We start from the raw sequence: 27,554 nt of genomic DNA on the forward strand, positions 1-27,554 counted from the left end.
TTATCTGATAGAATTAATATCTCATAAAAATTGTACTTTAAAAATCACCTTATGAACTTTAAAAAGCATCCGTTTGCCTTGCAGCAGTTAGATCATCATGGCCTACTGAGAAATGTAGAGTAAAGATGGATGTGGGCACATGGTTTGCTGTCACAGTGACGACTGGAGATACGAGGCACGTGTGAAGACACCTCTGGACTGATGGTGGCTGGAGCAGGTGGCGGACGGCAGGGGGTGGATGAACATCTGCCCTGACCGGGATCTGCTAATGAAACATGCCGTTATGAGATTGCCTTAGGTGGTTAGGCAGACAAATTTGCAGACAGAAGATCACAGATGACATACATCTTCTAAATATACTGATAAAACTGATTCTGTGGTGCTACTATTGTCAATACTACAGAAAAAACAAATGTAATTTCTGAATAAGTTAGTTCAGGCAAGAATTAAAAAAAAAACTAAATTATATATTACTGCTCAATTTAAGCTTGTAGAAATTAAAGCATAAATATCAACATTAAAAAAAATAAGTAAAACATACTCAACTTTCTGATACTGGTGTTCCCATCATGCACTGGGGCATGAATAATTAATAAGGTTGCATTTATCACATTTTCCAGCTGCATTTACACTGTTTTATCATTGCTTTTGTTGTTAGGCTTAGTAACTTGCTGTTTTGTGACATCTGGAGTTGATTTTCGACTTAGAATGACACTCTAAAATGATCCAAATGAAATTTACCAGTATTGTGTATTGTGTTCCAAGTATTGAGATCTCTGTGTTCAGGTGGGTACCACATTACTTCTATTATATAGATATGTTGTTTACACAATATCTACTGTATGATTTACTTAGCATACACTTTACAAGCATGGCTTAATTGAAGTAAAATGCCCTTGAAACAGAGTAAAGTATGCAAAGTAAACTTTAAGTAGAAATTACTCAACAAACTTTAACAGACCAAGTTCAATTTAAATTTACTATACAGCTTCCATAAGACAAAAACTAATATTTTTACATTTGATGATTAACCCTTTGAAGCATACGATCACACCGGTGTGATTCAAGTTATCAACTGCTAAATTTAAATCTGCTTTCGCATTTGGCTGGAAGGACGGACATGCTCAGCGCTCGTCATGTTTTTTTATGTTTCTGATATTTAAATACAGATAAGTACAGTATAAGTATCCAAAAAAAACATTTATAGTTTGTAAAATATACACTGTTGTCTATGGAAGCGGCAATAATCCTTTCAAATGTAACTTGACGACGTGTTTTATTGATATCCGGTAGTCTATTACACATTGTGTAGTTGACTATAAAGTTTACCGTAATCTTAGAATGTAGGTACAAAATGAATAGTGCTCCAAAATGGTTGTCTATTGGTGAATTTCTTAGTTTTGAAGCTAATATGTCACACTGCCTAGGCGATTCATGCAGAACCATCAAGTTTCCGGTGGTTGAGGTAATCTGTCAAAATGGCTTTTACCGATCAACCGAACTCAACGCATGCTAGATAATTGAGGACGAAGAAGTTTGAAGGACTTCATAGAATATCCTCTGATTCACAAATGCTGATGTAATCCGTGTCACTGCTTATTAAATTCACTTGTTTCTGTAAGTTACAGAATACATGAAAGACTGAATCAATGTACCATATTACTTATAGGCCTAATATTCTGGAATAGCGACAGTAAATGTATTAATAATGTTCTCACTTAGATAATTCAAAGTATAATCTGATATGATAACATTGCAGGAATTATTCCAGTAAAAGATGAAGTAAAGTTTTATTATAAACATTTTGGGGGTATGGGGGTTCTTTTTTTTTTTCACATAAAGCACAAACAGCTAAAAAACAAACAAAACAGTCATCAATTGTGAAACCTAAGAGCATTTTGTCCCTCTATTGAATGTCCATTCCACCAAACCTTTGACGCTTCAAAAAGTTCATGAAGACATCATAAAAATAATCCATGTTAATGGTTTAACCAAAGTCTTCTGAAGAAAAACAAACTCTTTATGCACATTATAACTTATTATAAACATTGATCAACAACACACATACATGGAGCACATCAAATAATGTAAACGGAAGCTCAAACATGCTCGCTTGACGGGTGAGAAGTGTTCGTGTTCATATTGATTACTTTTAAGATGTCTTTATGAACCGTTTTAAGTGCCAAAGTTTTGGTGGAATGGCCTTTCTAAATTATGGCTCTGTTCTAAAAATTCGGGAGTCACCTACCTAGACAGCATTTTTAGGCATATATGGTGTAAACATGGTGTTTTTTTTAAGATGCCTTGTTTTGTCAATAAAAAATAAAATAAACATTTGTATCTATCATTAGCAAACAAGGTGATCCCAGAATGCATTTCAAAGAGCACAGTATTATTACAGTATTCTCTTCTTAGCTTAGCCACATGCTGAAGTCAGACTCTTTGAAAATCAACTATGAACATTAGGATGCCTACACACTAGAATTTATATCAGAGATGGATGGTGCATTGTACAGATGTAGAGGGAAAGTAATGGAAGCATAAGTTCAGAAAAGGTTGAGGTTTCATGAGAGTACTACACTGAAAATATAGTAACATCTAAATGATCTAGTTTTGTTCAAGTCAAAAATATCATTTAACATCACTGAACCAACCTAAATACATCAATTTGCAACAAATGTAATTTTATGTTATAAATAGCTATTTAAGGTATTAATTGCACATTGCCACTTTTTACAGTGAACTTGTGGTATAGTATGTGTGAGAGACCATTGACAGAGTTGCTTGTGCATTTTAAATCAGAAACTTGTGATGTTCCTTTTCAGTTCGGATGATATAAGGTACAAGATGAACAAAAGCGTTGCACTGAGATTGAGCAGCAGAGCCTATGGTTTCGGTTATGTGTATCTCTGAGACCTTGCATTCCCAGCTGGCAGGTCGAGCTAACCGTAGGCAAATACAGAGTTGAAGATTTGTTTGCATCCTTAACCACTCAGAGATCCTCAGACTAGACCTCGCTTACACAAAAACTCACACCATCAAACTCAACACACTCCCACTTCCCTAGACCGGCGCATATCTGATGACATTCAAGGTAACCACAAAACTCTGAACATTGTGCAAACATGCAGTTACTGAAAGAAGTACATTGTGAAAGGAATAACTGGTAAACATGGGCAAGAATTGCATCATCTGTTGTTTATGTTCACAGAGTTCTTTAGCTATCGTAGACACCAGTCCTTTCATTTGTAAAATAATGGATTAATGGATGGATTTAAATTTTAATTTTTAATTGATATTGATAATAACTTTGCTATGGAAGCTTGGTTCCACCACAAAATAAAAATAAAAATGAATTGTGATTTTTGCTACTTTTTTCTTGAAATTGCGAATATACATGACGGAATATATACGAATATATACATATTATTTTCTCAGAATTGTGAGATAAGAATTTGCAATTGCTAGTTATAAGTAAGAATTGCGAGACATTAATATATATATATATATATATATATATATATATATATATATATTATATTTATATTACGCAATTTTGAGGGGAAAAAAGTCAGAATTGCGGGATATAAACTTGTAACTCGCAATTGTGAGTTTATATCTCACAATTCAGACTTTTTTTCAGAATTGTGAGACTTGCAGTTGCTAGTTTTATTCCATGGCGGAAACAAGCTTCCATTCCGTACCATACCACAGTCAGCAATCTTAAAATGAAATTACAATAAAATAAGACTCTGATTTTTTTTTCACAATGTATTCTGGGATTGCATAATGCTGCCTACTGTTTGGAAAAGGTCTAAGGTGCCTTACAATCCTGTCTAGGTAGGCAACTTTGGAACCAAACTAATGATCTCTGTGGCCGGACAAGAGCTGCCTCTAGTATCTGAGGTGTTTCTGTCTAGCTTTTCAAGGGTTTTAAAATTCAAGATGAATGGGTAGGTGTCCAGGTCATCTGGGCAGCGTTGTTAAAGGCCCGTCTAATCTGGGGCACTTCCTGTCTGGTGCCGAGTGCAATACAGTGTATTTTTAAATAACTCAACGGGAGGACACATTCAAGGATTACTGCAAACCTTCATTAGAAGGAGAGCTGTGAAAGGAGCTTCTTGCCTCTAGAAAGAGTTTCAAAATAAGGGGTGGGAAGCTGGCCTTTACCCTCATGTGCTAGGTAGGAAACGTCTCGGTTACGTATGTAACCCTTGTTCCCTGAGTAGGGAACGGAGACGTTACGTCGGATGACGACGAATGGGGTTTCGCTTAGAAAGCCTATCATCTTTGAGTATATAAAACGAGCCAATGGCAATGAAATGCCATGGGTGTGCGGAATTTGCATAGCGTAACTCCGCCCTACCCTGGGGGTATATAAGGAAGTGCGCTAGCAACATGCAGATATGTATTCGCTGAGGAGCCGAGACTGAACTCAGGCGTTCCAGCGGTACAGGGGAAGTGGCAGGGAGACGTAACGTCTCCGTTCCCTACTCAGGGTTACCGAGACGTTCCCTTTCGTAGTCACTCCGAGTTACGTCGGATGACGACGAATGGGGTTCCCAGTGTAATCACGCCACCTCTCGACTGTCTTCCAGTGCCCTGCGTAAGTCTGAGCTCCCTGTCGTGAGACTAGCACGGACGAAGGAGTCCTACTTAACACAGGGATACCAAGGTACACTGGGAAGCATATCTCAGTGGAAATATGCAATTATGCCCAGCCCGAAGGGGGGGACTTGAAATACACATATGACCCCGGGGGGCTGCATATGGAGTATCACTGGGGTGTCCAGCCGCAGGTGGAATATTTCAACCCCAGGGGTGGCAAGGTGGCTTGCCAAGGGAAAGACACATGCTCAGAGAGGCTTACAGTGGAATACACATGTGGGGGTCACCCAGAGGGGGAACCATGCACATGGAAGCACCTAGCCAAGCGCGAAAGCTGCCAGTGGCATAACTCTGGTGTTGACGTCGTCAGTGCTGGAGGAGACTCAGGGCTTATTAGGCTCACCTGAGAAGAATATCGCACGTATCCCATCCGTGGAGAGGAATGGCGAGCAAGCGAAGACACCTGAGCAGAATCTCTTACCGGCTAGTTGAAGCGAGTACATGAGAAGAAACTGGCTCCACTCCCATTATAGAATCTCGCAAATGTGTTAGGTGTCGCCCAGCCTGCAGCTCTGCAGATGTCTGTTAGCGAGGCGCCATGCGCTAGAGCCCAAGAGGATGCCACACTCCGAGTGGAGTGGGCCGTCACACCAAGGGGGCATGGTCGACCTTGCTGCTGGTATGCCAAAGCAATGGCGTCCACTATCCAGTGAGACAACCTTTGCTTGGAGAGAGCCTTTCCCTTCAGCTTCCCACCATGACAGACAAAGAGCTGATCTGAGGTCCTGAAACACTGCGTTCTGTCTACGTAAGTACGGAGTGCACATACTGGACAGAGCAGTGCCAAGGCTGGGTCTGCCTCCTCCAAGGGCAGCGCTTGCAGGTTCACCACCTGATCTCGAAAGGGAGTGGTGGGAACCTTGGGCACATATCCAGGCCGGGGTCTCAGGATCACGTGAGAGTTAGCCGGTCCGAATTCCAGGCACGCTTCGTCAACCGAAAATGCCTGCAGGTCCCCTACCCTCTTGATGGAGGCCAATGCAACCAGGAGCGCTGTCTTCATTGACAGGAACTTAAGCTCCACTGATTGCAGAGGCTCAAAGGGAGCACTCTGCAGGGCAGTTAAAACCACTGAGAGGTCCCAAGAGGGAACGAGAGGAGGGCGAGGAGGATTCAGTCTCCTTGCTCCTCTCAGGAACCTGATGATCAGGTCGTGCTTTCCCAGAGACTTACCATCAACTGCGTCGTGATGTGCGGCAATGGCGGCAACATACACTTTCAGGGTGGAGGGAGACAGCCTTCGCTCCAAGCCTTCTTGCAGGAAGGAAAGCACGACACTGATCGGGCATTTCGTGGGTTCTTGATGTTTAGAAGAACACCAGTTGACGAAGAGGTTCCACTTCAACGCATAGACATGTCTCGTGGACAATGCTCTAGCGGAAGTGATGGTAGCCACCACCGCTGGTGGTAGGGTACTCAAACCTGCCTCGTCCCGTCCAGGAGCACACGTTCCACACCCTCGGTCAGGGAAAAAAACAGGTCGCAATGGGACGAGTCGTGGGAGGCAAACAGATCTACCTGTGCGTCCCCGAACTGATCCCAAATCAGCTGAACCGTCTGGGGATGGAGTCTCCATTCTCCAGCGAGAGGCCGAAGCGGAGACAGCTTGTCGGCCGCCTGGTTCAGGTCTCCCGGGATATAAATGGCTCGAAGCGACCTCAGATGCTTCTGACTCCATATGAGGAGGTGGCGGGCGAGTTGTGACATACGGCGGGAGCGCAGACAACCTTGATGGTTGATGTACGCTACAGTCGCGGTATTGTCTGACCGGACTAGTACGTGTTGACCCCTGAGCAACGCACGGAAGCGGTGCAGGGCAAGACGTACAGCCAACAACTCGAGGCAATTGACATGCCAAAGGCGCTGGGGTCCTGTCCAGGATCCCGCGGCAGCATGTCCATTGCACATGGCGCCCCAGCCCGTGGTGGAGGCATCTGTTGACACAACAACATGCCTGGACACTCGTTCCAAGGGCAAGAAGAAGGGCGCGAGAAGAAGCACTCTGAGGACACAGTTGCATCGCAACAGAGCGTTCAACCCGGGGAACCCCAGTGTACCCTTTGGCGGCCGCCTGATCGAGAGGAGGCAAGGCGGAGGAGGACGCCGAGCGATCACGGGAAGACAAGGGTGCCTTCCAGGACCTCGTGACCTCCTCATGCACATCCGGGAAGAAAGGCATTGGGGTCACGCGCTGACGAGGATCAGCGGCGGCACCCAAAAACCAATCGTCCAGCCGCGAGCGCACCGGACCAGGTGGCGGGGACCACTCAAGACCGATGGCCGCGGCTGCCCGGGAAAGCATGGCCGTCATCTCGGGATCAGACTCGGGCAATGCTGGGACACCCGAAGGTGGCAGCACAGCCGAATCCTCACTTCCCAAGGACTCCTGCCCACCTTGTGATGCAGCGATCGTCATCACATCTTCCTCTGGAGCGCCGAATGAGACCCGCGGCAAGTCAGAGGACTGTACAGCGGGCTCATTCGAAACACTCGGGGGTTGCACGGCGCTTGTGGAGCGTGGAATAGTCGGCGCTTTGTTCCACACCGTAACCCTCAGGTCACCCTGGCCGCCAGCCGAAGTACCAGCTCTCGCGGAGCTCGTAGATCGGGGTGCGGATGAGGGGACTCTACCATGAAGGTCATTGAGTCTTGACCGCAACCGTGCGATGGGCATGTTCCCGCAATGGGAACATGACTCATCCACAAACGCTGCCTTAGCGTACTCAATACCCAGACACACAAGACAGCGATTGTGCCCATCAGAGTCAGAAATGAATAGACCGCAACCAGAAGTGCACGGGCGAGGCATCTTTAAAAAGACGTGCCGCGTGCAAGCTCTTTTAGAAAGGAGATTTCTCCGCAAATGCTGAAGCGACCAGGGAGAGAACACACAAACACTGGCAAATCACTGCACAGATAAGCAAGGAATGTGCACTCGCTGGAACTCGCTGTCACACCAACACTTGGAGAGAGGCTCGTTCGAAGAGAAGAGAGATGAATCTCAGGATTGGCTTGTGGAGTGAAGTACATCAACTTGGCTCCGAAGCGAAAACATATCTGCATGTTGCTAGCGCACTTCCGTATATACCCCCAGGGTAGGGCGGAGTTACGCTATGCAAATTCCTCAGACCCATGGCATTTCATTGCCATTGGCTCGTTTTATATACTCGAAGATGATAGGCTTTCTAAGAAAAACCCCATTCGTCGTCATCCGACGTAACTCGGAGTGACTACGAAAGGGAATGATAGTTTTTATGTCTAAGATAGATCAAACGCTGAAGGAAGAACGCTTCTCTTGTCTCTGCGACGCTTCTGTAAAACGAGAAGTGAAATGCACTGTGGTTTGTTAGTATTCAGTTCTGTGATTACAGAGCACTGATGTTTGCATAATAATGCTTAATAATAATAAATGACAGCTTGTTAACTGTTGTGCTAAAGGCTTTTGAACCAATCATGATCAATTATTTTAATAATGTACCTTGTATCTTCATAAGTATTGCTTTTTTTAGGGTGCAGTATGTAATTTCTGCACAACTAGAGACACACAGCAAGGTCTATCATAGCAAAAAGCAAGCCGTTAGCATTCCCATTCATCTTAATGGCAGTTGTTCAGCTATCGCTATTTCATGCTTTTAAGAGCCTTCCAAAAAATTGGGCACTGTTGAAACATCTACAATGATATGTTGAAATATTAGAGAAATATACTTTTTGTTCACAGAATGATGCATTTAACATCATCTACCAGCAAACTCAACCAGAATAATACTAAATAATGATTGTTTGCAACCAAGTTTCATAAACACTCCCCTGTCTGTCATTGATCCCCAACCAGGATGTCCCGTCCCAAAATTAACATAGTTCGTTGAGCCAAATGTATGCATGGTGAATTAAAGCACCACACACTCTAAAAAACACTGGGTTAAAAACAACCCAATTTGGGTTGTTTTCAACCCAAGGGCTGGGTAAATCGAGGACAGAACACATGTTGGGTTCATTTTACCCAGCGAATTGGGTTGTTTATTTAACCCAGCATAATAGGTTGATTTAACCCAGCATCTTGATTCATTTTTACTGTAATACTAGCTTTTTTTCTTTCTTTTTTTTACTTCATATAGTTAATGTACGGACTAACTTAATTACTTAAAATACTCGATACAACCACTGGCTTACATGATAATTCCTTTATTTTCAATCATATTTTACAGTATAGAATATTTTACATCATTTTTAATACATAGTCAACATTTAAAGGTGCTGTATGTAACTTTTTCACTCTACCAAAGCATAAAAATACCATAATGTTTGCATATATTGAGGAAACATGCTAAGTTTACATAGTTGTTTCTCTGAAAACCACTTCTACAGCCAATTATTTTACTTTGAAATGTGCGTTTCCTGGCTGGAATGTTTGTTATTGTTTTGGTCTGTGATACCAACGCATTCTCATCCTAGGGCGTCATATACTGACGCTTTTGACATTTCGTCTACATCGAACGCACATGGCACCCTTTAGCGTCAATATGAGACGCACAGAGCTTTGTTCGGTTATGGGTAGGTTTAGGTCTGGGGTAGGGTTAGGGTTAGACCGCTAGGAGGCGCCTTCTGGCCCATATCTATCTGCGTCTCATATTGACGCTAAAGGGTGCCATGTGCGTTCGATGTAGACGAAATGTCAAAAGCGTCAGTATATGACGCCCTAGGATGAGAACGGGCTGGTGATACTGCACGTTGCCAGTTTGCCAATTTTCATCGTCCGTAGCGCTCGTTCCTGTGAGCGCCGTCCAGTCTGAGGAGCAGGTGGCGGGAGAAACGACGATCTTCGATATTTTGAATTCGACTGCAGTACCTATTTCGACCACTAGTCATTCTTGTCATTCTTACATACCGCACCTTTAAGCTCGTTTTACAAATATTAGTAGTAATTCAAGTGTAATCGACCAGTCTCTGAGAACATTTCCATCACGCGAAAAATATCAATGCGTCACTCTTTTAGGTGACTCACATCGCTCCCCTGTATGTTGCTTTGTATAAAATTAAATGATATACAGAATAATAACGAATTTATTGATAACATAAAATGTATACAAACCTGTAGCCTATTTTACAGAAGACATACACCATTTTAACGGAGCTGCACTGCTCTCTCCTGAAGAGGTCGCAAAAAGCCTGCAATATATAACTCAATCCATGGGTTGTTATGTCTGACCCAAGATCTGGGTAACACAAGAAAGCTACCCAAACACTGGGTTGTTACGTCTGACCCAGGAGCTGGGTAACAAAAACTACCCAAATGCTGAAAAAAATAACCCCAAAAAATGACCCAAAAGGCTCAACCCAGGATTTGGGTAGAAAAAATAACCCAAGGTTTTTTTTAGAGTGCAGTCAGTGTTTACAAAAGGCATATTTACAGTGAGGAAAATAAGTATTTGAACACCCTGCTATTTTGCAAGTTCTCCCACTTGGAAATCATGGAGGGGTCTGAAATTGTCATCGTAGGTGCATGTCCACTGTGAGAGACATAATCTATAAAAAAAAATCCAGAAATCACAATGTATGATTTTTTAACTATTTATTTGTATGATACAGCTGCAAATAAGTATTTGAACACCTGTCTATCAGCTAGAATTCTGACCCTCAAAGACCTGTTAGTCTGCCTTTAAAATGTCCACCTCCACTCCATTTATTATCCTAAATTAGATGCACCTGTTTGAGGTCATTAGCTGCATAAAGACACCTGTCCACCCCATACAATCAGTAAGAATCCAACTACTAACATGGCCAAGACCAAAGAGCTGTCCAAAGACACTAGAGACAAAATTGTACACCTCCACAAGGCTGGAAAGGGCTACGGGGAAATTGCCAAGCAGCTTGGTGAAAAAAGGTCCACTGTTGGAGCAATCATTAGAAAATGGAAGAAGCTAAACATGACTGTCAATCTCCCTCGGACTGGGGCTCCATGCAAGATCTCACCTCGTGGGGTCTCAATGATCCTAAGAAAGGTGAGAAATCAGCCCAGAACTACACGGGAGGAGCTGGTCAATGACCTGAAAAGAGCTGGGACCACCGTTTCCAAGGTTACTGTTGGTAATACACTAAGACGTCATGGTTTGAAATCATGCATGGCACGGAAGGTTCCCCTGCTTAAACCAGCACATGTCAAGGCCCGTCTTAAGTTTGCCAATGACCATTTGGATGATCCAGAGGAGTCATGGGAGAAAGTCATGTGGTCAGATGAGACCAAAATAGAACTTTTTGGTCATAATTCCACTAAACGTGTTTGGAGGAAGAAGAATGATGAGTACCATCCCAAGAACACCATCCCTACTGTGAAGCATGGGGGTGGTAGCATCATGCTTTGGGGGTGTTTTTCTGCACATGGGACAGGGCGACTGCACTGTATTAAGTAGAGGATGACCGGGGCCATGTATTGCGAGATTTTGGGGAACAACCTCCTTCCCTCAGTTAGAGCATTGAAGATGGGTCGAGGCTGGGTCTTCCAACATGACAATGACCCGAAGCACACAGCCAGGATAACCAAGGAGTGGCTCTGTAAGAAGCATATCAAGGTTCTGGCGTGGCCTAGCCAGTCTCTAGACCTAAACCCAATAGAGAATTTTTGGAGGGAGCTCAAACTCCGTGTTTCTCAGCGACAGCCCAGAAACCTGACTGATCTAGAGAAGATCTGTGTGGAGGAGTGGGCCAAAATCCCTCCTGCAGTGTGTGCAAACCTGGTGAAAAACTACAGGAAACGTTTGACCTCTGTAATTGCAAACAAAGGCTACTGTACCAAATATTAACATTGATTTTCTCAGGTGTTCAAATACTTATTTGCAGCTGTATCATACAAATAAATAGTTAAAAAAATCATACATTGTGATTTCTGGATTTTTTTTTTTTTAGATTATGTCTCTCACAGTGGACATGCACCTACGATGACAATTTCAGACCCCTCCATGATTTCTAAGTGGGAGAACTTGCAAAATAGCAGGGTGTTCAAATACTTATTTTCCTCACTGTATATTAGTTTCTGCACCATAAATTGAATTAGGATAAAATATTATAACTTTGATAAATTGCACTTTACCTCTTTATTTTGAAACGTTTGCTTTAAATATTTGGAATGTGGCCTTGATTATCTTGTTATATTAAAATTAGACAGGCAAGCACTTGCTTTGTATGACAGGTCTTTGTATGCTGTTATAAAAGACTCTAGCTGATGAAAAAGACAGTGTTTATTGTTCACTATTCAAATCAAAAGCCACACAATTCCAGATACCACAGTTGATGATGTGTGCATAGAATATTTTTAACTGAATGTACTTTTTTTTATCTTTTTTGTTCTGTTCTGTTCTGTTAGTTAATGATGTTGTATCCTTTACGGAAGTTTGTTTTTCTTTGGTGTTTATGTTGTTGGAAGGTGAGAACATGCTTTGAGTGTCATTAAAATAGCTCAAGTTGAGGTGCTACTGCTTAATTATCACTGGACTCAGTGTGTAATTAGCCATGTGACAATTAGCTGAAAAAAGAGCTGTTTGTTTCAAGAGCCCTGCACTGCATCAGTAGATCTTCAGATGTTTCCAAGCGACTGCTCAGGCACATGTAACATCCCACCTGCTCGTATCAGGTAACAGAGGAACGATTAACCCTTAATGAATGTAATTGAAGTGTTGTGTGAAGATGCTGAGGATGTCACTGTTCATTATGATCCTCAGTTCTCTAGAGATCAGCACAGGACTCATCTCTTGTCTCATCCCCTTTTCTTGTCTTATTTTGTCCTCTTGTCTTGTCTCATCTTATCTTATCTCATATTGTCTCATTTTGTCTTCACCTCTCATTTCTTCTCATCTGTTTTTTTTCTTTTCTAGTCTCGTCTTCTCTTCTCCTTGTCTCATCTTTCAACGCTTATCTTGTCTTGGTTTGTCTTTTCTCTGATCTTCTTTTGTCTTGTATTGTCTCCTCTCCTTTGTTCTTGTCTTTCTCTTGTTTATGCCTCTCCTCTCTTCTGTTCTTTTGTCTTTCTCTGTTCTTCTCTGTCTAACTTTTCTCCTCTCTTTTCGCCTCATCTTAGTTTTTCTTCTCTCACCTTGCCATGCCTTTTCTCCTCTTTTCTTCATGTCTCATCTCAGTTTGCCTTTTCTCTTATCTTCTCTCATCTTGTATTGCCTCCTCTCCGCTGTTCTTGTCTTTCTCGTCTTCACCTCTCCTCTCTTTTTCTCCTCTCTTCTCTTCATTTTTCTTATCTTGACGCGTCTCTTGTTCTTCTCCTCTTCATGTCTCATTTTGTCCTCTCCTCTTAGAAGTCTCTTCTAATCTTGTCTCATATTGTCTCTTCTGTTCTTGTCTCTATTGTTTTCACTGCTCATCTTGTCTCAGTTGGCCTTTTGTCTAATCTTCTCTCATTTTGTTTTGTGAGTTTCTCATCTTCTCTGTTCTTTTCTCTTCTCGTCTTCACCTCATTTAATTTCTTCTTTTCCTCTTCTTTGTCTCTTCTTAGTTTTTTTTGTCATCTCTTCTTCGCTTTTCCTCTTTCGTTGTTTTCTGTCCTTTCCCTGTTTTCTGTCCTTTCCCCTCAGCTTGCCTACTCTCATCTCTTTTTCTCACTTCTTATCTCACGTTTTGTTTCTTCTCTTCCGTTCTGTTCTATCATCTGATCTTGCCTCATCACTCTTTTCTTGTCTAATCTTCTTAACTTGTCTTGTCTCAGTTTGTCTCTTCTCGCCACTCATCTTGTTTTGTCTTGTGTTCTCCTCTCCTCTATTATTGTCTGTCCTTCTTTCTGCTCTTTCTGCTTTCATCCAATCTCATATCTTGTCATCTCTTCCCTCTTTTTGTCTCATCTTCTCTCGTCTGTTCTCTTGTCTCTTTAGTCTCATCTTGTGTTCTCTTCTCCTCTCTTATTGCCCCCCCCCCCCCCCTTCTCATCTTATCTCAGTCTGTCTCTTGTCTTCTCTCCTCTTCTGGTACTTAGTAAATTGATCCAGTCATATTTATTAATTGAACTTCTGAGTGTAATAAACAGTGGCAAGACATTCCATCACAATTGTTTAGATTTGGCACCAAGCTTGGAAAATTGGAATATTGGCTAATGACTCAAATGACTAAAAGCAGAAGAGAGAACAGATAAAGAGAAAGAGTCTGGGCTGTTTGTGCAGTGCAGCCCTGGGGGTGGGGTATTGGTTTGTTTCCCCTTGGAGCTGTCAGTATCTGAGGCAGTGATCACTCAAAATCTGTGCCATCAGCCTGTCTGGCCAGGTGGCTCCGCAGGCTCCAGGATTCTTTGTGAGTGTGTGTGTGCTCAGGCACATATGTTTGTCTGCCTGGCTTCTTTGTCCCTCTGTGGGGGATCTGAAGACTGTCTGTCATGCAGGGCTCCCTCCACGGCACAGTGGTCTTTAACCTGGCTGCAGTTCAGACTGACCCAATGAGCTGAGGTCACGTGAGGTCAAGTCAGTAGTGGATGGCAGTAAATTGTTGAAGGTCTGAAACAAAGACCTGATGGTCAACAGAAGCCCTGCTGGGACAACAGAACAGGATCACACTGTGTAGCGTGTCTTATGGGTAGCCCTCTATAGATTCTGTTCCAGCAGAAGCATAACATTTCCACAGATTTTGGATATGTGCCATTCACAAAGTTCTACTTATCCGCTATGTAGCTTTTGGTGCTATCACAATAGTGCTTTTGGTGTGCACGTCTTTCATTTGACATAATAGTTTGGTCCGTTTAGATGATGTGAACAGTGATCAAACTCAGGCCCTGTTTACTCCTGGTATTAAGATGCGTTTTGGTCAATCGGATCACAAGTAGACGAGGGAGACACATACCCGTTTACACTTGTCCATCTCTTTTGTCCACTTTCAACCACTTCTGTCCTGATTTCTTCGAGGGGAGGATCTATGAGCGGGAAAATGCATAGGTTTTTTCAGATCTTTCGATCTAATGGACAAAATAAGCTCACACAATTTACATATGAACGCACACGGAGATGACGGAAAAACATACGGAGAGCAGCAGCTTTCACTTCTGTGCTGATAGCCATAAGACCACCACGAACGTGGTGAGTGTGTGTTAGAAATCAGGAATGGTGAAAGAACATTGTGCTTGGTACGTTTTTCGTCTTTAAACCAAATTTGGCCCATCTAGCCCATCCGGCTAGCGCGCTTCCCATAATGTTTACGCATTAAGTCATTAGGCGAAGAGTAGGCGTCTTTTGTGGCTGTTCAAACGCATTCGACCACATGAACGTCTCTGCTATGGAAGAAATCTGGCATTCATCAAAATGTTTTAGACCCTGTTTATACCTATAATTAGCGTTGTGATCCGATCAAACAAAATGCAGCTTAATATCAGGTTTAAACAGGGCCTCAGATTCAGACAAAGCATTCAAAACCAAATGTGAAAGCACCCTTAATTTTGATCAGATGTGTCTGTGACCATTGTGTGTCAAAGAAATTTTTAACCTCAGTTGGCATATGGATTAATAAATTCATTAGTAAAATTAGTTTTAAAGTGTGATTTAAAAGTTGCACCTGACTATTAATTGTTTTATTGTTACATAATAAAAGAATAAAAGAAGCTTTTATTCAGTCCAGTTGTATTGGATTTTAGGTTGACCTGTTGGCATTTAAGCATGAAGCATTGGGTCTCATTCACCAAGCATGTGTATGCACAAATTTGTTTGTTTCTGCTTGTTTACAGAATGTATTTCCCCCCTCACACTCTGGACTGTCTGGTCAATCAAAAACTTTTTTTAGGCCACTGATATAACTGGATTCTTCATCTCATGTGACTGCACACCAGTGATGCGCGGGTTGATCCAAAATGAACCGATGACTCGGTTACGAGTCATCAAAAAATATTTTTAATGATATTCGGGTCGCGGTCGGTCGGGTCGTTTGAAATAAAGATGCCAATTAAACCTTTGTAATTTATATAGTAGCCTACTAGACACAATTTTCTATGAAATACATAGGCCTACACTTTATTGGCTGAATAACTGGCAAGAAGTACGATGACGCACGAGCTCAGTCTGCAGGTAGAGATGGAGGCGGCAAGAGAAAAGGTGAAGACTGGGGAGTGGAAGCTCCGCAAATACACAAATAGAAAGAGCAAAGTGTGGGAGACATTTGCCGAAATAATGAAAGATGATGACCAAAGTGCTGGCTTTGTCATGTGTACTTCTTGCGATGCTATTTACACATTTGATAGCCACAAAACTGGCACGACCAACCAGGCACGGTGCCAGGATTCCAGTTTTGGATGGGCCAGGGGTGCGTTTCCCGCAAGTTCATCGCAATGTCCATTGAACTCTATTGGTAACGAGGGAACTTGCGACCATAGTTGGCTAACGATGCTTTCGGGAAACGCACCCCAGACCAATTGTGGGTGGGCCTTAAATTAAAATCGTAAAAAATAAATAAATAAATAATAAATAAATGTAAGAAAACGTTATCCAACCACTGCTTAACCTAATAAAAAAATATTGACTAATACAGCCTTCTGTTATATTATCTGTGTGTATACATAATATAGATTTTAATAGCTTGATGCTCTTTAAATATTTTGTTGCATTGTTAAAAGTTTCGGTGCATAGGACAGACCTATCCGCAATCGTTCTCCATGGTTCTGACCAAAGAAGAGCGCTTTGGAATCTCCATTACGCATCATACCTGGGCTGCATTTTCCGATAACATTGTCTCTTAGCGCGCTACGAAGACTCTTAAGGTATAACTTAACTAAAGGTATACTACCACTAAAGGTATATCATTGCTAGGCGTCTTCAGGGCTATCATCCACTCGCGAGGCAGAGGCGCTGAAAGGCAGAGGCGCTGGCGCCCTCCTAGCAACGGCGCTGTTTTTGGTAAAACATGATTTTGACGACTTCATTAAGTTTTGTTTTATAGAAAACTCTTTTTAAAAGATTTTCGTTTTGTATAAATTGTATCTTAATTTTGATCAATGTTTTATCAATCAATTGCCCGTATTTAATGAATAAGAAGCAAATAGCCCATATAGCAGACAATGTAATAAGGCGCCGGCATGATCACTTGCATTGCTTGTGCCTCACAGTTTTGAGAAATATAGGCTATATATTACAGAAAGCTTGAAATGTCTACTTTTAAACGAAAATATTCAAACCAAAATAAATAGGCTACTCTCTGATTATGTAATCCATATGAAATGTGCATTTCTCTCTGGCGTTCATGGCGAGTCCGCATCGTCAACTTCATCTTTGCAGTGACACAGAAAACACCAGGTTATTACTAAACAATTAAATGTCTCCTTGCTAATTTAGACACATTCATAATCATTACTTTAACCGGTTCTTTGTGGCAAGCTTTATGCGTGCGGTCATAACGCTTATTATCCTGTAGGCTATAGCCTATTTAAGTAATTAAATTAATATAAAGGGGCGATTTGTCCACGAATGGCTTAAATGAACAACTACTAGTCGACTAGAAAAAATTAATTAGTCAGAGGCAGCCCTTATTCCACATATTTTCGAACCAGCAGGCCATTCTGGGTTGAGCGAGTGACCCTACGGAATGAGTGAGAGGAGCGGAATATTCGGAAATGCGCTCTCCGCTCACGAGCTCTGATCAGAACAAACCCGAACCTCACTGTCTGCTGAACTTGCGCAGAAACATCAAAATAGACATAGCCAGCTTTTTAAAATTGTTTTTAAAACTAAACATTTAGACTATTTTAGTGCAAATTATGAGCTTATTGACGATTTTTTATAATTCTTGACAAAATTAGAATATATAAAAAAAAAATTCCAATGACGCTACGATGAGCATTTACTACTTTTAAAAAATGCGGGTCAGGAAGCGGGTCGGGTACAATATTTTCTTTTTCTTTTTTTGCGGTCCGAGTTGAAAAACGTTGGTCGGGTGCGGGTTGTTTATACATTGACCCGCGCATCACTGCTGCACATCATTAAAATGTTTAAAATAGGACTAATAGTCAGTTTGTAAAATTATGTATTTTAAATTTGATTTCTCTGTATGGCTTTAATATATTTTACTATATTCAGTTTTGCTGACTTAAATTTTTTAATCTGAATGCACTGTACTGGTGCAACGGTTCAAATTACTCACGGTTCGGTTTGTATCACGGTTTTAGTGTTACTGTTTCGGTACGATCCTGTGTGCTATGTTCAGGGAAAAAAGAACTGTGGATATAAAGGATATAATGTTTGGATCCAGTACATACTGACACACTGTTGTAATGTATTGGGATCCCAGAATGTGTATCCATCGACAGAAACATGCATTAGTAGAATATTGTCTGTCTGTTTTATGTGTTGTTATTTTCAATAAACCATATTGTAGATGTGTCATCAGATTTAAGATGAACCGCGGTGCAAGTGCGTGCCGAACCGTGGGTGGAGAATAGTACTGTTTGATTTTTTACCAAGAACCGTACACCCCAAGAATGAACATAGTTATAAACACGCTCTAAAATTATTTGTGGATTTTTTGTGGAGGTCATAGTATTACAGTCTTTTTTTTTATTGCAGATATTCATATCAAATTAGCCATTATCATCCAAATAAAAAAAATGCTTGTCTTTTACTGTGTGGTTATACTAAATTATTCATTGATTTTAAACTATAATGGGACAGTCCAAAACATTTCAAGCTTTTCAGTTTAACTCTCTTATTTTTCTCTGTCTCAGTCTGATTGTCTCTCAGTGTATTTGTGGAGGAGATTTTATTTATTTTATTTTTTTGTATTTCCTTCAGTCAGTTTATTATTTTATTTTTTTTGCAGTTTTCAGCTCACACAAAAAAGTCATCAAGCCCAAAGATGCAGTATATTATATTCCACTGTCATCCTCATATAAAGCAAACAAACCCAAAGGGAAATTGATTGACTGTCAACTCACTATCTAAAATATTTATTCATTTATTTTTCTGTTTTATTATTTAATTCTTATCCCATAGGAGTCTTTCAGATATAGACTCTACATTTTCCTCTGGAAAGGTATTCTCTTTTTCTGCACACAGTACAGGAAGAGTCTAAAGATGCAGTCATGAAATTATTTATTGATTATGGTAAAAAATGTGACAGTGCGAAGAATGCAGGACTGTGATTACTAAAATACAACTTAACATTGTCAACACAGAAACAGGATGTGATTTGAGGAGAACCAACAAGAAGTAGATCTGTTTTATCAGTGTTGAGTTTGAGAAAATTACCAGTCATCCATGCATTTATGTCATCAATACAAGCCGATATTGAGTTGGTAGGGAAAGGAGCAGTGCGTTGAGAACGGATGTAAAGTTTGGTGTCATCTGCGTAGCAATTGAAGTTAAAGCTATGATGACGGATAATGTGACCTAATGGAAGTGTGTAGATGATGAACAGTAAAGGCCCAAGGACAGAACCCTGGGGAACACTGTGTACTGTGATCAGTATTCACATTTTTCCGTATGTTTTCTTAAGAAAATGTAATAATCTAGTACTTCTGCTTGCATTTTTGGATGTTTTTGCACATTTTTAATAGAAAAATTAGGGAGGTGTTCGAAAATTATCAGGATCACATGTATGAAACTCATGCGTTTGGCTCAAACAAACCAGCTTGTTTCTTTTGACAGTGGTCCAAACAGACCCTCTGTCATCTCCCATGCTCCCACTCAGAACAGCACTTGAGTTGCTGCAAAGAAATAGAGCACTTTAAAATTTACATATGACCTTTGAATATTGCGATAACTGTAGAATCCACGTATTGCATCGCTGCATGAAAGGCCTCGGGCAGAGAGCTCAGGTGTGAAAACAGACTGAGTGGAGTCAGGGCCTTTGGAGGGTTCAATGTTGTGGATTCTTCTGTGGAAATTCATCTCCTTTCGTGAACTTGGTTATCTTGTGATTTGTGACGGGATGGAAGGAGCAGATAAATATCCAAATTTTATATTCAGAATTCTCCTCTTCATCCTTCACATTTCTTTACTCTTCAACCTCTTTATTTTCATCTAAAGCTAGCCTACAAAACGTGCTCTGGGTCAAGTTTTCCACTGAAAAAAAACAGCAGTTTTATTTAACATAAGGTGTGTCTCCTCCTGCATTCTCATCCCAAGGCGTCATATACTGACGCTTTTGAAATTTCGTCTACATTCGACGCACATGGCACCCTTTATCGTCAATATGTGACGCAGATTATGGGTAGGTTTAGGTCTGGGGTAGGGTTAGGGTTAGACCGCTAGGAGGCGCCTTCTGGCCCATATTTATCTGTTCACTTGAATAAGTTCACTTGCAACACGGACCAAAGACATCTAAACAAACCAAAAACAGGACGTGATGTCGCAAGATGTTACCCTAAAAGAAGATGTTACCCTAGAAAGACAGAATGCTCTGTCTTATGCATTTTTTCTTGTCATAGTCGTGAAGTTGTCCAATACAGATCAGTAAAGGCATCAGAACGGCATTATCTTGAAGCAGATCTTCGTTTGTGTGTGTAACGAAGGAATTTCTGGTGCTGTTTTGAGTCCTTCACACATTTTATAAGCCTTTTGTGAGTTCTTAGCTGGTAAAAATACCATGTACGCACATACAATGAGTGCATGCAGCATTGTTTTCGATGCTCTGTAAGTTCCGTCGCAAAATATACATCATAAAATCGGACATCGGATGTGCCTTGTTGCCGCCTTACCTCCGGCAGCATTGTTTTAGCTTTCGGACACAGCCACAGTAACTACACCATTGTGCTGCCAACACAGCATATTTGCATTGATGGCATTTCAAAAATGATAGTGTTTTATGACAAAGTAACTTTTGCCATCTTGACTTTTAATACCCATGACATTGAGCCTATTTGTGAGTTTGTGTTGCTGTAATTTGATTATTTTGGCTGAAGTTTTAGAATATTTTGATTTTGAAATCTTCCACTCCTATGCTTGAGCGAACATACTCCATACTACCTGTGCCATTAATGAGTCAGCATTGAGACAAATGCAAACCTTTTCTGTCTGCTTGCAACTGTCAGGAAATGTTAACTTATTAAAAGATGACCCATGGACATGAGATTGTGCAAAATGGTGATTTGATCTGTGTCTGCTGAGAACAGAAAGGGATGAATCTTGTTATCTTCAAACTATGCATGATTAAGTATCATCTTTAAGCTTGGTTTATATCATTTCATTGCAGAGTGACAATATATTTATTTTCATGCAATATATCAATTATGTGTTAAACTGTTTTTAAAGCAGTAACTACACATATCAGTGGGAGACAAGAACGGGCTATAATAAAAGCATTAGAGTGCCACCCAATGGCCTGACAGGCACATCACAAGCATATGAGGACCCCACTTTTAAAGAAAGATTTCCACGTTTAACTTTTCACAATATATTTGTTTGTTAGGTTTTAAATGATTAAATGACAAAAGTATTCAGACACTTTGTAGCTGTCAAATGTTAGTGTTACATGTTCATAATCAACTGAAGTGTTTTTCACCTGTGGTTACTCTGTTATGACACAGAAAACTGACTTAATACACTAAACAACTAATGCCAGAAACTATTTGTTTTTCATAGGAGGGAAAGAAGAAATTTGACAAGGAGACGGAAAAGTACTATTCCACACTGGAAAAACATCTCAACCTTTCATCCAGAAAAAAGGAATCGGCTCTCCAAGAGGTGAATCATTCCATAAATAAGTATAGTTTTGCACTTTCCAAAGGAAATACCAGTGCTTGCAAGAAAAAATCTTACTAATTTAGGTTTTAGTCTTAATTCTGATGCAGTGCTGCATTAGAAGTGCCTTACCATCATGATATCTTGCTTTCTGTCTGCTGTGCACAAGACTCACAGTAGCTATGTTTACATCCACCTATTTGTATGCACATAACTGGATTAACCAGCGGACCAATTTCATTGTACAGCATCTCAATTGTTGGATTGATCATTCTAAAATGTCTGAGCAAAGTCTATCATCAAAATGATTTGATTTAATTCCCTCCCAGAAGCATCTCACATCACACAATAAACACGCCAGTCGCCAGAACACATCTTATTTTGGCTCAGCAACGTTCTCGTTGCCGAAATGGTACTTTTAATGCTCTTGCTTGCAATCTTATGTACACTTTCACAAATCTTACCCTGCGCATGCGATTCTTTATGGCATCATAATACTTTCATATATTTTGCGCTAGTTTCTCAGTGATGATTTTGTTCTCTTGAACACATAGGATGGAAACGGTGCTTTATTTGCAAATTAAATTAAATTCACAAGTTAAATTCGCAACGTTGTTGTTTGTTGTGAATCAACAAATAACTGCATTGTAATGCTGCCTTCATGTGCTATCGGAATTATCATAAATATCAGTTTCCCAGTCGGAAATAGGACATGGACGCCCTAAACGCCTAAAGTCATATTTAGTACTGGAAGGGCGGACCATGAACTTTAAACATGGCGGAGTAGAGAACGACTGCTGCTGTGACTGCTATTCTTTCTTAATTTTTTCCACAACAGCTACACCACTTTGTCTTGTTGTTAAATTAGTGCATATTGACATATATGAATAACCATTCGAAGCATATTGAATGTTATAAAATTCCAGAATCGTCAGCAAGATACCACGGTGAAAGTTTATATGGTTGTCAATGAATGGGACACTACATTTTATTCAAAATTAAATATCTTCAATACATTTTGGCTCCATTCTCCATTCTTTTCGACAACAAAGCACTTGAACGTGACAAGCTCAAAATTACGACTTCAGAAGTCGGTTTCAATAGCACGTGAAAGCAGCATAGTGGTGAGTATAAATGGTTAAATGTATGCAAGGAAGACAAAGTCCAATCAAAATTCTGTATGCAAATCAATGCAAGAAAGACAACCGATTGCAAGTCAGTATGCGAAACGACAAGTTTAATTTTATTAAAAAGTATATAAAGTTTACAAAAAGCAAAAACAAATAGCCAATGTAAAACTGAAACTGTGTACACGTTGACTTTTTGATGAAAACAGTGGCTAAAACATGGGTGAGTTTTGTGATGTCATTTATTTAAATGGATAGTTCACAATTTTTTTATCATTTACTCACCCTCATGATGTTTCAAACCTGACTTTCTTCTGTGAAACATAAAAAGAAATTTTTAGTAATGTACTTTCCACACTTTCCATTCAATTACAATAAATGTAATAACCCACAAGTCATATGAACTTTTATAGTCCTTAGTGGGGTTTTTGTGAAAATTGAAAGCTTGAATTTCTACTTTTGTGTTTCACAGAAGAAAGTCATATGGGTTTTAAACAACATGAGTAAAAAATGATCAAATTTCCATTTTTTGGGTGACTAATCCTTTTAAAAACATCAGGGTTTACAAGCTTTAGTTCCTGTTTTTTTCTTTTCTTTTTCTTTTTTTCATTCCTCTTTCCTGCTGTTCAGAGATGTTCCTATGCGTTTGTTTAGCTTGTTGTTACACAAATTCTCACAAAGCTGAGCCATAAATTCTCACATGTAACGATTAACCAAAGCCCAAACACATCCAAATGAGCGTACAAGCCTGGCAGTCATCGCTTTCTGTCTGTCTCTGGGGTAACAGCGCTCTTTGTTCATTTCCAGGCTGACGCTCAGATTGATAAGGAAAGGCAGCTCTTTTATGACGCCTCGCTAGAATACGTCTTCAAAATCCAGGAGGTTCAAGAGAAGAAGAAATTTGAATTTGTTGAGCCGGTAAGATCTTTGTGATGCATATTATTCCTCTTACATTTAGACTTGAAGTTTCTGTCTCACAAACTGAAGCTCACAAATACACACAAAGCCACTCTTATGCACATAAACACGATAACGTATAGACAAATGTAACTCCTGAAAAACAAATCAGATGCCCATCATGATGTGTAATGTAATGAGAATCAAGCCATCTGGTCAGTAATGGTTTTGTAGCCAACAGGAAGTAGGTTGAGAGTTTGACCACTGAAGTCATAATCACACTCTTATCATGCCAACTTAATCAAACCTCAGCTGTCATTTCCTGTCCCACAGTCACCCCTGAACTATTTAAGAGATAGTTTACCCAAAAAATGAAAATCGATCATTTACTCACCATCATTTCATTCCAAACATGTGTGACTTTCTTTATCTGTAGAGCACAAGATATTTTGAAGAATGTTGGCAAACAAAGTGTTTTGGTTTCCATTGACTTCCATCTGTATGAAAAAAAAAAAAAACATACATTCCTCAAAATACCTTCTTTTATGATAGAAAGACTATCTATCGTTCTAAGTGTCTATCGTTCTAAATGTCGTTCTAAGGTTTGGAACGACATTAGGGTGAGTGAATGATGACAGACTTTTTGGGTAAACTGCAACCAAAAGTCAGAAATCTCAATATAATCTCAAACATGTCTCACCAAATTTGTCCAGTACCAAATGATCTATGATGCATTCCACTTTCATTGTCAATGACATCAAGGTCTAATTCTTTTCTTTTACTGGAAATACAACAGTATGTTCATTTGAGTCTATTTTTATTTCTTCTAATGAATTTGTGAGGGGAACCTTTGATACAAAGTTGATCCTTCAATTATTGAAAGTTTCCTGCCATTAAAAATAGTTTGAGAGGAAGTGCTCTTACTATAGTTTTTTAGGTTCTTTTCATGTTGGCCATCTAAATCTCCACTCAGCAAATAGGTCGCATAAAATACACAACAGCTGAACCTCACATATTACAACAGTGGACAGAATTTGCATGACTCATTCCTGCATTAAGCATATTTATATGCATAAGTGTGAGCAGTAAAGTGAGTCAGACAACGCGCTGTATAGATTTAGAGGGGTGTCCACTGTTTATCACCAGGCATGGGGAAAACAACGCTGTTAATCTACCAGAAGCACAGCAGTCTGTTCTGCTCTTGAGTTTCGGGGGTGTGGCATCAGCATCTTTGAAGTCTTGTGCTAAAGTCACTATCAGAAAGTCAAATTGTTACAGTGGCCAGATGGGATAACTGTAATGCTTAATAGATGTATAACTTAATACACAATGCACTTACCATAGCCACATCAGGTCTGTGCATTAACAATTCAGTCAGTGTTTTAAGTGAGTTAAGTAAATGTCTTCCCTAAGAAATTTGAGGTTGTAATTGTATTTACAATAAATAATTTCTCCCCTTCTCTAAATCTGACCTGTACTGACACCTAGTAGTGTGGATGCAGAAATACGCAAAAGAAAATGTTTTTAGTTACCAATGCCATTGTAGAAATGCACTATTTTTACATACCATCATTAAATGATTTTTGTCAGTGAAAATGTCCAATAACAGGAAGATTTACAGAGATAAAGCAAATTGTATTCGGCTGGTCATGTGATTTCAACATGGCCGCCCCCATGAGGCGTCCCGCTTCATATAAAATTAAACACTTTTTGTTAGGCGACTGGTATGACTACAGTCTCCATCTAATGTGTGTGTTCATTGTTTTAATGTCCCCCTGTGGTGAAAATCCTGCTTTTAATTTTGTATATGTCTATGTGGTGTTTTTAATATGCTTTAAGACAAACCATTTGCAAATTCATAAGTCAACACCAACAGTATGTTCTCCTTAAAACTGCAGTGAACCAAAGACAGTCTTAAAAACACGGTTTTGAAATCGCTGGTGTTACTTGTGACTGCTGATGTCACAAACTACCTTGTAACGAATCAGGTCAACGTGTGATCGTCAACGAGTGGATCTCTGAGGTGGTGTGAGTGAGTGGAGGCGGGACTAATTTGCATATTCATAGAACCGCGTATACTAAATGAGGGTGTAGAGTTACATTCTAGCTATTTTAAGACATGAAGATTTTTTTTTCAAGAAAAAAAAACTGTTAAATATGTAATTTTGGTGATCAAAGATGAGTTTTAAGGGAAAAAATGATTGACTACAGGGGGACTTTAAACATTTTACAAAAGTACTATTCATTTCTTTGTGTAAATAAAAAAAAATCCTATTTTAGCACACCGTTTTGAAAGTTAGAGAATCCCTTTGAATTGTATGTCAGTCTTTTGGTTGAGCAGTTATGTGACAGCTTTAGATATTCAGAGAATTTAACAACTGACAAAATATTGTAAAATTCCTGTTTGCACTGAGAAAGATACTGTACAGTAGATATGTTGTGTTAAAGGCATAATATAGAAACTTGTATTTACATCTTGCTTGGGTTGCAGCTCTTGGCCTTCCTACAGGGTCTGTTCACATTCTACCATGAGGGTTATGAGCTCGCCCATGAATTCGAGCCCTACAAACAACAGCTACAGTTTAACCTGCAGAATGTAAGTGCACATTTCCAGTGAGTCATCCAGCTTCTCTTTCACTTTTTCACTTAGCCTCCTTTTGACCAACTTAAGTTTTCCCTTCTGAAAATATTTGTAAAGCGACATGGTGTTCAAAAAAGTCTCTTTTGCCCTCTGTTCTTTAGACTTTAACCTGCTCTGTGTGTCTTTGATCAATATCTGCCTGTTATAAACCACTTCCTGCTGCTCGTCAGCATCTCTGTTTCGGGATCCATGTCCTTTGACCTTTTCTTTGCATCACTGTCACAGTGAGCTCAAAGCTGATGTAGTGTCACAGATTTTCAGCACAAAAGACCTGTTCTGCTGCAGAACTGTGCCAGCACTGCGGCATATATACGCTGAATGAACACTGCTGTGAAAGCGTGAGAAATTAGCCTTAAATGTAATTCACTACCGCAGGACAAGCACATTTAATATTGTAGGAGTGTCATTGATAATTCACATTGATGTATTTGGGTGTGATGTCAGTACTCCAGAGGACTAAAGAAGGAAATGAAGCTATTTATTCTCCTTTCCTTCCAGCAATTGGTGTATATACAGTATATCAGGGAAAATTCATGGCTAGCTGTGCATTTAGTAAGGGATGAAGTAAATATAATAAACAAATTCAGACAGGTTGATCTGGACAGGTCTTGTGTGAAGGTTTATTTTGCAATAATATCTGGCTGAATGTTCTGTACATTACCCAGCTTATTACTTGCTACTTGCCACACAACTAAACAATTGGACACCAAATATTGAATTTGATTTGTCAAGGCCAATTCACACTGCATCGACAGATGCAAACCAACGCAGACAGTCACACTGATCTGATAAACCCCGACGAATAGTCTATTGCCGTCTGTCAGCGCGGTGCGAGACATAAAATTAATGGATAATGTACAGGCATACCACATATTAAAATACTTTTCACAAAAATAAATAATTATGCAAGTATTAAATATTGATTTGAGTTGAAAATGTTTTTCGTACAGTGTACGAAACAATCATTGTGGAAACAAGGAGAACACTATAGTATTACAGTACTTTAAAAACTTAAGTTTACCCCTATAGTACTTTTGAAAAGTCTTCTGACTTTAGCTCTGTTTCATAAACCGATGAGCTGCCTAGCTAGGCAACATTTTAGGTATCAATGTGAACACTAATTCGCATGATAGGCAGTATAATTATGCTCCCAAAAATTTTGGCCAAAATCTAAGGCAGCCTTTGAGGATAAGGACTATCTTATAATGCATCCTTCTGAAGGATTTGGTAATACTTGAGTCATTACTGGTGGGTTAGCTTGATCTTCACTTCAGAATTAATTACTTTCATTAATTATGAACCTGCATATAGTAGTTGTTAGTCCTCTGGGAGGTGTAAGAAATAGTAGTTACTGATTTGCTAATAGTGAACTACCTCATTCAACTGAGCGCTAATTAATCAGAGATAGAATGTTAATATTGTGTTACTCATTTGCTCCTGTTTAGTTATTAATTAATGACGGAACAGTATTCTAAAGTGTTACCAAAAAGTCTTTATTTACCGTTATTACATGGCTTGGTTGAATTCTAATGTAGAATGTGTTCTGTTATTTCTTGATAACAGACCGCTGCTAAGTATAACACACCG

At 40.0% G+C, this 27,554-nt stretch overlaps 1 protein-coding gene across 8 annotated transcripts in view; it reads left to right on the forward strand.

The window, feature by feature from the left end:
* The window catches only part of arhgap42b (Rho GTPase activating protein 42b), a 147,355-nt gene that overhangs the window by 95,616 nt on the left and 24,185 nt on the right, over window positions 1-27,554 (forward strand). For all 8 annotated transcript variants that reach the window (XM_084123901.1, XM_084123903.1, XM_084123902.1 and 5 more), the window contains exons 5-7: window positions 21,204-21,305; window positions 23,237-23,347; window positions 25,818-25,922. In XM_084123901.1, the coding sequence (XP_083980027.1) occupies window positions 21,204-21,305; window positions 23,237-23,347; window positions 25,818-25,922 (318 nt within the window). The remainder of the gene's footprint in view (window positions 1-21,203; window positions 21,306-23,236; window positions 23,348-25,817; window positions 25,923-27,554) is intronic.

The sequence above is a fragment of the Abramis brama genome (assembly GCF_963993115.1).
Source record: "Abramis brama genome assembly, chromosome: 9".
Classification (NCBI taxonomy): domain Eukaryota; kingdom Metazoa; phylum Chordata; class Actinopteri; order Cypriniformes; family Leuciscidae; genus Abramis; species Abramis brama.